Source organism: Pseudorca crassidens, chromosome 13, assembly GCF_039906515.1.
Source record: "Pseudorca crassidens isolate mPseCra1 chromosome 13, mPseCra1.hap1, whole genome shotgun sequence".
NCBI classification, from domain to species: domain Eukaryota; kingdom Metazoa; phylum Chordata; class Mammalia; order Artiodactyla; family Delphinidae; genus Pseudorca; species Pseudorca crassidens.
Window position 1 is genome coordinate 60645534 of NC_090308.1, and position 13823 is coordinate 60659356.

Consider the following 13823-nt stretch of genomic DNA (forward strand, 5'->3'; position numbering starts at 1 on the left):
TTTTTGATATTTTTAAATAAAACTTTTTAAGTGGTCTGTTCTTTTTTTATATTCACAATCTACCTCCTGGCAAAATTTGTTTGTTTTTGTAACCAGCAGCAAGCCAATCTTGTCAAATATTTATCTTTCACCACGTGATAGCCTTAAAAAATTGCAATCCACAGGATTTATTAAAGAAGTGGCAGAGAAACAGAACCATCTTGAGGGTTGCATTTCACTTCAAATGTAGTGAAAGCCCATTTCCTTCTACTAAAGTTCAACTCCTAAAATATTTAAACCAGAAAGAATGCTAACAAGTTTCACGTTTTATTTACCTTATGTATACTTTTTCAAAAGTCAAAGTGCTTCCACAGAGAGTGTAACATCCTACAGGCCCTAATAACACCAATAAGGCATTCAGATTTTTAGAATTGAGATGTACTTCAATGATAAGGTGAGAATACAATGAAGAAGAAAACAGGATCAAGAGAGATAGTACCCTTTAATTCTAATCTTGGCTATGTCAGTATAGGTGTGGGGTGTACGAGTGTGTGTGCCTGTGTGTGTGTGTGTGTGTGAACATATGTCTTAAATAAATATTATCTCTGAATCTAGTTGTTTCATAAGTAGAATGAAGAGATTGGTTTGTAAACATTGCTATAATTTCTTCCAGCCCTAAAACTCACTGATCAATGGACCCAGAATTGAAGCTGACTCATTCATTTTTGGTACTTCATATTAAGAAAACTTATTCTTCTGGGACTTGGTAATGGGTTTTTAATATACAGATGTGCTAGTTAGTCACTCAGTATTATTGCCTTAGCTTCAGTCATATTATCAGCATATAATTATAGTCTCACACTGAGAAAGAGACCAAATTCATAGTTGACAATAAAGGCAATGCCCTCAGGTTTCTCGGTTCTTTGAAATCATGAGCACCCACCACAGCAAAGGCTTTTTACTGAATGCTTTTCTGCTTCTGCAGAAAGGAGGTATTTCTAAATTGGTTAGTAATGCATCCTCTTTAGATCCCTATACTTTTTTTTGGCCAAAAAGACAATAAAGTAAACATAAATGTATGAATTTGACTATTTGAACATCATGAAATAAATGTGGTGGAGATCTCTCCTTATCTAGGAGGGCATCTACACAGACATCATTTCTGGATGCAGTGTGGTTAGAAGAGATAATATGGAGGTAATCTTCCATTAGGTCAAATAAGTAAACAAAGTATGTGGCTCAGAAACAGGTCTGTTCATCTTTATCTCTGGTTAGGGCATTGCCTGACACAGGGAGCCTGTTCAATCATGGGTAAAGGAGTGAACCTGAAGGTCAAACAAGCCTTCATCCAATGTAGGAATCTTCCTCTGCTCAGATCCTTCTAGTGGTCCCAAGAGCTCATTCCCTCACAAGGCAGTCTGGATTGTTGGACATAGCTCCTGCTTTCTGAATTTAAATTTGCCTCTCTCTCTAACTTCCATCTGATGTAGAAAATTGTGGAGTTGAGTTCTACTGATGTTAACATGTAGAGGATTATTAGACTAAGTCACAAATAGACACAAATGGATGTCATCAGAACGTTCTAACACTTTTGATGGGTTTAGAATAAAGTCATTAAAGATTCTTTTGGTAAATGCTTTCTTTGAAGAATCCTTATCTTCCCATCTTTTCTCACCCACTGTTCTCTGCTTATATCTAGCTCTTAACATTATGGAGGGGGAAACACTGTACAGCAACTGCAAGTTCAGGGGTGAATTCTCCAAAAACATAGTATAATGAAAGTTTATTTTGGTTCTGTAAAACCCTGAGGGCCATGGTCACATGTGCCACATATGAATAATTACAAAAATGGAATATAAAACATCATCTCCAGTTAGTACCTCTAGGATAGAACTGTCACTTTTTTGGAACAAACAAAAATTTTCTGATGACTTTCAATGTCATTCATTTATTAATTCAACAAATATGCATTGAGATATCACTCTGTGTTCCCTACAGATCGCCATTTTATTATGTTTAACATCTTATACTTAACACCTTGATAATAATTTTATTTAGGTTCTTTTAAATGATAGGACAAACATCTCACATATTATGTTCATATGATGAAATGAAATAGTTTTAGACATTGGACCTTTGGAAAAAATATTTTAAATTGATATGTTATTAAAAATTATATTGATGCATAAATGTGCCAATTATAAATATGACTTGTATCTATACATAACATTTTCCCTTGTCACTTGATAAGATTATTTGTTTCATTATAAAAAGGAGTGTTAAGATCAGGAAGAAAACTATCTTAGATTTTCTTAAGTGTTACTAGGATTATTTCCCAGGTACTAAAAATCCCAACAAATTGGATATTTAAAAATACATCATAATTTAACTTAAGATCATGAGAACAAGTGGCTGCATGTGCAAGTCAACTTAATGAAAATAAATGGAAAGCCTAATAGCTTCCCGAATAGAATAGTTCTGCTCCACTATCTGGCTTATTCACTAAGTGAATAATTCACAAATGTGGCATTCACAAATGTGGTAAACAGGTAAAAAATAGATCAAATAAAGACAGTTATACACTGTTCAACTTCGAAGTCAAAGAGGTTAGAATTCTATTACAAATGCTTTTCCTTTGTTACATTATGCCAACTTGGAACTAGAGATGATAATATTTAATGAAAATATTTCATATTTGAAGATGTGCATCTTCATTTACCAAATGGATTAAACAACTGATCAGTGTAGGAACAACAATCGAATCACAAAGTTACATTACAGACAACTACAAAAATATGAAAAAAATAATGTTTACAAATGATAGAGAAGAATAAATTATTTTTCAGTGCACATAATTAGGTATATATAAGATAATTTAAAACAAGTGGAGTGATTGCTGAGGCTGCGCTCTCAAAAATCTCCATCAAAATATATATGTCACCCAAGAGAGAGTGATACAAATAAATTATGACACAAAAGCTGAATGATTCTCTTCTCATCTTCAAAACCTCAATAATATCTCATCAAAATAATTTGCCAAGTGTGCAAATGATGGAAAACTTTAATTCCAAAACCATTTCTCTAAATTACCAACAGATTTATATTCTTGATGTCTTTTCACATGGTCACAAGCCAAGCATGCATGTGATTCCCAAAATCGTGGAAGATTTACTGTGAAATCTTTCCTCCAGTTAAAGTAACTAAGGTATAATTTATTGTTTTTATCTACTTCCTTCAGATACTTTGCTAGCTCACTGGGAGAGTTATAATCTTCCACATGAATGAATGAATCTGCTGGAATATAATTCTCATAGTTTTCCCTAGATGGCCCCAAAACAACAGGCACAGAGCCAGCCAGAAAAGCATTGTAGAGCTTTTCTGTGATGTAATCTTTGTGGATTGAGTTTTCAAAGGAAAGATAAAATTTGCAAGTAGATATGGTAGGAATCAAATTTTTATCATTCACATACTCTCCAAATGCTTGCCCATAGGTATGGATTTCAATGCTTTTGCTTAGCTCATTGTAATACTTGACCCTGGCATGCTCAGGGTTCCAGTTACTTACAACCCAGCACACTAACTTCTCTTTGCTTGGCACTTCAAACACGAAGGGGTTTGTGCTCACCGTCAAGAAGCCATAAGGCACTTGGATATCTGAGTCGCGGCGATAAGTCAGAGTCAGGTTGAACAGATGCTCAATGCCGCTCTTCTGGGGTGTGTGAGTTGGTGATTCCAAATTCATCCAAATCCATTTCTGGAAGGGTGGCCTCGCCTGCTGAGGTAAATTAGTCAGATCCCAACTGATGTCTCGGTGATGGATCAGAACCGCGTGCGATTTGTTGTACAGGGACCGGTCCGTCGTGAGATGGCATCCTTGGATGTTGAACATTGCTTGGCAAGATGTAAGGTCAAAGGTCTGCCCAAATGGCCACACCCAAATCAGAATCGTAGTTTCGTTAAAATAATCAGTTTTGGTGGAGAAGAAATTTTTCATTTTCAGCACAGTGCTGGCTGACTCCATCGGATTGAAGATCCAGCTGTTGGTGGGCTTGATGTAAATGAGCAGACATGCCATGAAGCAGCCCAGGATAATGCAGACGATTAAAAATGGGCGGAGAATTCCTTTGGATGCCGAGGTCATAATTTTTCCTGTGAAACAGAAAAGGAAAGATAGAGGGGTAGGTAGAGGTAGGGATGAAGAGTTAATCATAAATACATTTTGAGATAAACAGGTGATACATCCTAAAATACACTTAATCACAAAATCAACTGCATTTTCCTTTCCAGTCCTAGCAAAAACTAAATATAGGATGTCAGTGCAATAAAATCAAGTTGTAACTTTAACAGTACCCGTTTCCTAAATGCTCATTCTCAGCTAGGCTTTGTGCCAAGCACTTTGCATACTTCATTTCCTTTGATCCTCACAGAACCCCTATCAAGGAGGTCTTTTATCACCTCTTCTCTGCAGAATGAGGAAGTTGAGGGCCAGAGATATAAGTAACTAGCTTACCCTAACTAGCTTACCCATTGAGTTATGCTCTTTCTTGCCTTCTACAATCTTTTTTGAACAAATAATACAAACATCAATAATCCATTGAGGTGCATTTGGCACCTCAGGTTTTATTGTCTTGATTTCTCTAGTCTCTACCCTTTATATGAGTGAAGACTATTTGCCCAGGAGTTAAATGCAGATCCATTTCCCATAACAAGAACAGTATCTGACACTTATCTGGTGCTCATTAGTGCCAAGCATTAATCTGAGGACTTACATGAACATATATATATATATATGTGTGTGTGTGTTAATGTATATACATATGTGTGGTGTGTGTGTCTGTGTAAGCATACATATTAACTCATTATATTCTCATCTTAATCATGAAGAAACTAAAGCCCAAAATGGTTAAGAAACTTGCCCAAGGTGATATAGTAAGTGGCAGAATACACTTTTAAACTCAGGCTCTGGCTCCAGAGTCTGGGCACTTGAGGACTACATTTTTTTTTTTTTTTTGCGGTACGCGAGCCTCTCACTGTTGTGGCCTCTCCCGTTGCGGAGCACAGGCTCCGGACGCGCAGGTTCAGCGGCCATGGCCCACGGGCCCAGCCGCCCCGCGGCATGTGGGATCTTCCCGGACCAGGGCACGAACCTGTGTCCCCTGCATCGGCAGGCGGACTCTCAACCACTGCGCCACCAGGGAAGCCCGAGGACTACATTTTTATAATCATTGATTCCCCTGGTTGCAGCCAGAGGATACAATCATCTTAATGATATCAGGATGTAAACTCCATGAGGGGCTTTGTTTCTCACTGCTGTATCCTCATCACCAGGTTACAGTAGATGCTTAATAGATGCTGTGTATGTTGCATGAATGAATGGGTGGATTGCTGAGTACCAACTATGCCCAAGGTAAAATGCTTGGTAACTAGATAAACAAAAGTGAACCAAGTGTGAATGAATGAAATTATACTTAGTTGCTTTCTTGGTGTATTTTAACACATATCCTTCTACAGAATAACTACCTTTAAATTGACTTACAGGTATTCCTACCAGTAGATGAGCAAAATCTCCTAGTTTTGATTCTCTTTGTAGCAACTCAAAGTTGGCATATTGTATGTTTTAATCCCACAACACTTTTTTGGCCAAACGGGAAGAATTGGTTGCTAGGCAGAAACAACATTCTTTCCACTGAGTGCCTCTCAGTTCTCCTGCTTCCTGGACATTTTGAGTTTCTTGAGGTTCTTCTTGTTAACTCTCTGCACACCTTCCCCCTTCAACTTTCCACTGCTGTCGGGGTCAATTACTAAACAACAGGGGCAGTTACTCAGTAACCCCTGCTTTGTACAGAAACTGTCAGAAAAGTTTGTCTCTTGGACCCAAATTGACATCCCCTTGACAGGAACTTTTTCACCTACTCCTCATTACTAAAATTCAGTTGGATACCCAACGTGTCTTGAATTATTATACAACCTATTTTTGAAGGACCCGCAGCTGTGTCACTATAGCTCTCAAGAGAGACAGCAATAAATTTATAGCATAAAGCAAATCATAAACAGGATAAAGTTTTTGACATCATTTTTTAATAGTTTCAAGTAATATGAAGGAATATAATTTAAAGACTTTAGCATTAAAAATAAGAGTCTTAGTAAAAGATTTGTAAGAATTTGAATGTGTATAATTGTGTTTTCCATTAAGAGACCTTCAGTCATACTTTAAGAATGCTCTAAGTGTTAAAGAATGGAGGAGCCTGGAATAGAAGCGGTTCAGGTGTGATTCTCAAACCATAAGTATACTTCAAGGTATTATGTAGAGAAATGTGAAACCAAGAAGAACAGAAGGCTTCTTCAAGGTGTGGTAATTCTAGATGTGTGTGTGTGTGTGTGTGTGTGTGTTTTGAATCCTTATTTTAAATGGAAAGAAACAGGCATATATCTGGAAAAGATGAAAACTAGAACTGACAGTCACTGTGTGGTACACTTACTCTCTATATGTTGTCCGGGTTCATAATCAAACCACTCCTGATAAAGCAAGACTTTTTAATCCTCAGTTAAAAAAGCATAAAAATCAGAAACCCTTTGAACAGAACTTTGGATCTACTCGGGGATCTTGAGATCAACTCAAATCAACCCCAAAGACCTGAAATGAATCACTGACAAATTAATAGGTGGATTAAAATTAGAAATGGTTTAAAAAAGCAGAAGGGTTGCCATATATAGTCACATTGTGACTTCTTTCCTGTTAAATGAAATAAAATTTGTAAAGTGCTTCTTACAGTGCCTGGACAATAGAAAGCACTAGGTGTTTGCTATTATGTTACTATTTCTTGTTAAACAGTCAAGAATCAGAGCTCTCATCATAGCTGAAAGTCTTTTGGACTAATAGATTCTGATTTTATGCAAATTATTACCATTTCTAACCACACACACGCCTACAGTCTCCTCTAAGTACAAAACATAACTCATTAATAATGTCTGGATAAAATACATAAGAAAACAAAGTATAATGAATATAAGCAGGTCTTTCAATAAGTCACGGTATGAGTCTTTTCACAAAACGTTGCTCTACAAGCACATTATACTTAGAGGATTCTGTAGCAGATATTTGCTAGTTTTTACTGCCTGGTAATTGCTCTGCCATCTTCTGAAAATAGCGCCCGAATTTCCTATCGAGATACCTCTTCTCTCCTGTGTGCAATCTTTGGGACTGCAGAGAACAATAACTCCCTTTTTCTTAACCAGTGTTGAGCAGGGGAGCCAGATCATTCAAACTCTCTCTCTCTCTCTCTGGGTGTTTAAATCTTGAGTGTAAGGGCCAGGAGGGAAAATATTTGGAGCTGATTAACCACAGTGGGGTCCCCTGAGAAGACAATTATATAAACCCTGCTATCTGGGTCCAAGGAGCTCCCCATGATGCTGCCTTCCTGTGCTTGGTTCTTCAGATATTCCTTCAGTTCTAAGAGCTACTCCATAAACTTGCAATCATTTCCTTTTTGTTTACATTAGTTATAATTGGTTTTATTGCTTGAAACAAACACATCCAAACAAACAACAACAAACAACAAAACCCTCATCAAGCCAAAAAAAAAAAAAAACCCCAAAATGAAAAAACAAAAACCCAATTGATTATCTCTCCTTTTTTTTTTTTTTCTTCCTGCAGTAGGTTAAGTATAAAACTTAAATCTTTAAAAAAATTATCTGGACTTAAAAAACCTATATATAAATTCTAAAAACAGCAAACAAATCTCTTCACTTTACATTAAGCCATAGACTGCACCTAGAGTTTAGCTATTTGGTGGTGTCTAACTTAACAGTTCGTAATCTGTTTAGGCCGGCTCAGAGAACAATTTTTCCCCATATAATCATTATGGTGTTTAGCGTCATGATGTTAGTATCTGGAATTCTGCAAAAGTCTTCTGAATACTCCACTGATGTTCGTAATTTAAACTGCCCCTTTAAAAAAATTGGGGGGGGGTTGGTATTGTTTTGTTTTGCTTCTACTCTTTCCTACAACTTTTATGCTAAAATCCTTTACAAGAATAAAAATATAAGCCTTCGACTTTCTACACTGTACACCGAATTATATTCTGTCTCAAAGCACTGTAAGACTTAATATATTCATGGCTTTACTTTCAAAGACTCCCTTGACACCTCACATTCCACTAAACCTTTCTTGTGGGCATTCCTGCTCTGAGTTCCCACAATTCTCCCCATTAGCTCCTGAGCCAAATGCCTCGTGCCTTTGGGAGAAATGCCATTTACTTTTTGGCAAGAAGACACTGGTTGATCTCTAGAAGGCTATCAAATTTGTGTCTGTGAACATTTCTCAAAGACCTTTGGATGCAATCTCTGGTATTTCCAGGCAAAATCCTCTGTTTTACTTCCTCCAAACACCAGAGAAGCTGCCACCAAAACATACCAGCTTTGGTCAGCAATGCTTTTCCTGAATATTCCTCAGAATACATTCTGACATAACTGACAATTTCCTGACTTATTAATACAGTGGTTTCATCTTTAGGGTTATTACCTCTAAATGCTCAAAAACCTCTTTTTTTTTTTTTCTGCTTTCACTTTTGTCTCAGACATTTGTTTCCTTTGGTCTGCAAGTTGCCAACTGCCACTTCTCCTGCCCTGCACACTTCTTTATCTTGGATAGTTTCTACATTCAGTCTCTGAAATTTTCTTTTCAATTCAGGGATTAACCTTTTTTAGTCTGATCTTTTATCTGCTCTCTTCTCTTTACTCATAATCACTAGTTCTTAATCACTGTCTCAATTCACTTTAGAAGCTCTATTTACCAGCTCTGGCTGTAGCTAGAACAATCAGATCTGACACTGAGCCCAAGTGTAACGTGGCCCATGTGCCACCTAAACATAGGAACACCCCAGACAGGACAGGGGGTAGTTTCTGTCATTTTCCCAGAACATGCTTTCTGGATTCCCTTGAGGCAGTCTTTCATAATTTCATAGTGCTTTCTATGATTATTGTCAGGTGTTGGACCATAGCAGCCAGGTAATGAAGGTCAAGGATGCCTTTAAAAAAAGAAAACTCTCATTTTTGGGCCAAAATATTACTATATGTTCCTGACTCTGAGAGTTTCTTTCTTTTTGATGACAAAGTAGAGCAATTAGCCCATTGAAGGAGCCTTGACATTTCCCTTTCCTTCAAATCCACACCCAACCCAGCACGAGACCTGCCAGTTTTGCCTCCTCAATATTTCTTAGATTAGCTGACTTCTCCCCATTTCCCTGGGGTAAAATGTGTATCATCTCTTGTATGGACTACTAACATCGCTTTTTAAGTGGTCCACCTGGCACTCACTTTTGATCCTTTCAGTTCATTCACACTGCAGTAGACCAGTGATTCTCAAAGTGTGTTCCCAAGACTGCCTCAGCATCAGCATCTCCTGGGATCTTGTTAGAAATGCAAATTCCCCCCACCCAAATCTTGACATATGGAAGCAGAAACTCTGGGGTGAGGCCCAGCAGTCCATTTAAAAAAGTCCTCCAAGTGATTCCGACATACACTTTTCAAACCACACATCACATGTTACCCTTCTGTTTAAGAGTATGAATTCCAGTTGCTTTTAAGATAAAGTAAAAAAGTCAACGTGGCTTAAACAGCTTTGGATGATGAGGACCTTGCCTCTGCCTCCAGCCTCAGTGCGTTGACAAACTCTCTTTTGCATTCTCTGCAATGCTGTGCTTGGCCGTCTTGCATGGGGTCACTGCACCAGTTCTTCCCCCTCCATGGCTCACGGGCCCAGCCGCTCCGCGGCATGTAGGATCTTGCCGGACTGGGGCACGAACTCGTGTACCCTGCATCGGTAGGCGGACTCTCAACCACTGCGCCACCAGGCAAGCCCTCCTTCTCTTCCTTGATTTACTCCTTTTCACTTTTCTGGTCTCAGCTCCACTGGTGGTTGCTTATGGAAGGATCCCTGACCCCTCCCACTGTCCAACACACACACAGTAAATCAAAGGTCCCAAGTACGTGTCTCATAGAACCATTTTTGCATAGCACTTAGCACAGGAGCAAATTTACCTATACTTGTGTGGGTATTTGATTAATGTTGTTGCCTCTGTTCCACCATAACTAGTCTCATATGGTAGATATTGGGTGTTTTTCCTCAATATTTAATCCCTAGTGCCTAGTCAGATCTGACATATCTTTGCTCTGAACAAATGTTTTTGGAGTGACTGCATAACTAACAATTATTGAGCATTTGCAGTGTTCCAGACACCAGGCTAAAACGTTTATGTAGATTTTATCATTTAAACCTCAGGAAAAATATATTTCCTTTTGTTCATTTAACAAATAAGTATGCATCACTTTCTCTGTGACCTCATGGTTCTAAGCACTTAACGAATTTTAATTCCTTTAGATAATGCCCAGATGAAATATACTCTACAATTATATTCATTTTTACAGATGAGGAAACTGATGTCTATCTATCTGTCTCATGTCTTACAGCAAGTGGTCAGTCAAGATGTGGACACTAGTGGTTTGACTCCAAAGTGTGTTGCTTTAAAAACATGTTAAGTATTGAGGTTCAAGCATATAACTGCAGAGAATGCTATGAATTATAGGAATAAAGTTTTATTTGATCTGATCTGACACTGAGCCCAAGTGTAACATATATTACTCTGGAGCCATTGTTCATAAGAACAAACTAGATTCATCAACACTTCTCTCCTGGCTCTTACTCTAGAAACCAATGGCCGGAACTGTGGGTCCAGAGTACTAGAATTTTAGGTAACTCTCCTCCTGTCCCCAGGAGAGCAAGAGAGTTTGGAGAGGTAAATCAGAGCAGGGATGAATCTAGTTGATTTTTTTAAAAAATTATTTTGGTGTTTATAAAGCAATTCAAGAAATACCAAGGATATTGACACATTTGTAATTGCTAATCCAAGGTCTCTCTGAGAGTTATATTCCTGCTAGTCACATTTTCTTTCAGATGAATTCTTTATATGCTGCTTTGTTGAGTCAATTTTGAAACTCAACTAACCTCAAAGAGCTAAATTGCCTAAAAACAATAAAGGCAGAGAAAAGGAATCATTTAAATAAAACTTTCAGTTATATCCCAGAGTTTGTCCACATGTCATCAGTTAATGTTTTCAAAGGATTTACAAGTATTTGTTTTTACCATTCCTTAAAACTTAATATGGAATTCCTTCTCTATAAATTTTTGCATTCTTAATTCCCTGGATCTCACCAGACTACTATTGAATATATAAGGCCATATGCTTTGAATCACCAGTTTGATAGTTGGATTTCCATCAGTCTTACTACCAGGAATGTCTCTTCTTTTAGGTGTCCCTCAATTGTTTCTGTGAAAGACCATGCAAGTTTCATTTGGACCCCGACCAGTCTGGCAGCAACAGTCCCCATCCACTGTTTGTCCTTCTTCATCACGTGGTTCCACTAGTCTGAGAATCCACTTAATGCAGCTGTCCTTCTCCTCCTAACCATTCAATGTGTGGACCTAGAAACACAAATGCAGCTTTTCCCTGACCTCTAACCTTCAGGGTGCCAGAGTTTCTGGGTCCACGTCACAGGTGAAAAACCAGCTCTCTGATCAAACTTGGTCACTGATTCCAGCAGCTCTGAATATGCTGGGACACTCACAACATCTCTTCCAGAACTTTTCCTTCAATGTCTGGTCCTCTATCTGCTAACAGTACAGGCTTTATTCTCAATTATAGGGCAAGTGAGTGAATCCACAGGAAATAAACTACTTTACCTTCTCTGGCTCTTTCCTCTACCCTTATCCCCAACATTAAATTCTTGCTCTTCCAGCTACAAAAGCAAAAATGAAAACAAAAAAACAAAACACCATCATGCATATCAAAGCATGTTAGCAGATACTAAGAAGGAGGCTGCCTGAATGAAAGAATATCTACCTACAGAGAGAAACATTGGATGGGGCATTGCCATGACAACAGTTTCTGCATCAGACTAAATTCTGAAGGCTGATCATCTTTTGAACTCATGTGAAGCTAATTAGCACCAGCTTTACTGGGGTTAAATAAAAACCAATTACTGTAGTTAATGAGGAGCTTCTGAAACTTCAACTTAAATCTATAATAAAAGAATTGGCCAGTAAGAACTAAAATAGAAAGGATGAGCCACAAGAAGTCAAGAACCTGAGACAATATGATAGAAGTGTGGTTAAGAAGATTGTAGGGAAAAAAAAAGAACTTGCAAGTTTAATCAACTTGCAGCTGAGTAATCTGAAAATGAACTGATTGATTAACATACTTAACAGAAGATAATATTATTAGAAGAAAGATGGAAATGGAGAAATTAGGAGTAAAAATTCCAAGAGTAAGAAACTTTTAATCTTGGAGATACAAGTGCTACAGTCCTTGGAGGGGAGGATTTCTATCATATCTTGGTGGGAATTCAATTGGCCCCTTTGGCTTCTTTATCTGTAACATGAATGAAACATCGTCAAGGGTCACCTAAGTGTCTTATTCTGATACCGTTCTTAATAAATAATCTTTCGAATATTTATTTTACCAAGCAGTTGAATACTCAGAAGAAAACACCATATTTGATGAACACTGTTCTCTTATCTTCTATTAAAGAAACTTCACCCTTCCTAAAACCGCTCCTCTGTTCTATCCTTGCAGATAGTCACATCATCCATACACCTGCCTAAGTCTCCAGTTGGAAAGCATGATTTACTGCCTCCACTCCCTAACCTGACTTCCATAGATTACCACAATTAGTCAACTGAAATGCCAGAACATTTGTTAAATCTCACTCTCTTTCTCCATCTTTTTGCCACTTCATTGTTTAGGTCTGCATCACTTATTTCCTGGATTGTTGTAATGAACCATTAACTGTTATCACTGTTACTGGTCTTGCTTTCCTTCGATTCATAGTAAAAACTGTGACTTGAGTGTCCTTTTTTTCCTTTTTTCCTTTCATTCTCTCTCTTTCAAAAAAGTTTTATTATAGAAGTTGTGTTGGGGAAGAAGGTGTTAAAGCAGCTGGCCTGAGATCCCGCCTATTACCAGGGAGATGATCCTGGGGGGTGGGAGGAAGAATGCAGGCACCTGGTCCAATGTCCTTGAAAACATGATAACTTGACCTCCAGGTCAACAGACTAATATTTGCTGGAAGGGAGAATTCTTATCTATGAAATACTTTAAGGAAGATGTTCTTGGTTTAGAATTGCTTACTGTAAACAAACATATACTTGTATGGATTTACGAGGTATGGCTCGCTGGAGAATGTTACATAAGCTATACAATTGTATAAGCTATACAATTCTCTTGAGTATAAAATGGAGATGTTTTCCTTATATGATGTCTTATTTACCAAAACACTTTCAGGTATATGTCTGAATTTATTTCAAGGTTATCTATTCTATTCTACTGATCTATCTGTTGATTATAGCATGCTTTAAATTGTTTATGTAGTTTTCCTCCTCATAATTATTTTCTTTAATTGTATATAACCTGCTTATTTTTCCAAATAACAACAGAATAATTTTCATCAAGCCCATCCTTGAAAAAAAAATCTTTTTTTTTATAAACAGATATTCATTTTTAATTATTATTTATTTATTTTTGGCTGTGTTGGGTCTTCATTTCTGTGCAAGGGCTTTCTCTAGTTGCGGCGAGCAGGGGCCACTGTTCATCGCAGTGCGCACGCCTCTCACCATCGCGGCCTCTCTTGTTGCAGAGCACAGGCTCCAGATGCGCAGGCTCAGTAGTTGTGGCTCACGGGCCTAGTTGCTCCGCGGCATGTGGGATCTTCCCAGACCAGGGCTCGAACCCGTGTCCCCTGCATTGGCAGGGAGATTCTCAACCACTGCACCACCAGGGAAGCCCTCTTGT

At 38.0% G+C, this 13823-nt stretch overlaps 1 protein-coding gene across 1 annotated transcript in view; it reads right to left on the bottom strand.

The window, feature by feature from the left end:
* Positions 1-1733: 1733 nt before the first annotated feature.
* The window catches only part of FUT9 (fucosyltransferase 9), a 167765-nt gene continuing 155675 nt past the window's right edge, over positions 1734-13823 (bottom strand). The window contains exon 3 of the mRNA XM_067702547.1: positions 1734-4128. Within this exon, the coding sequence (XP_067558648.1) occupies positions 3041-4120 (1080 nt within the window). The 5' untranslated portion in view covers positions 4121-4128 and the 3' untranslated portion in view covers positions 1734-3040. The remainder of the gene's footprint in view (positions 4129-13823) is intronic.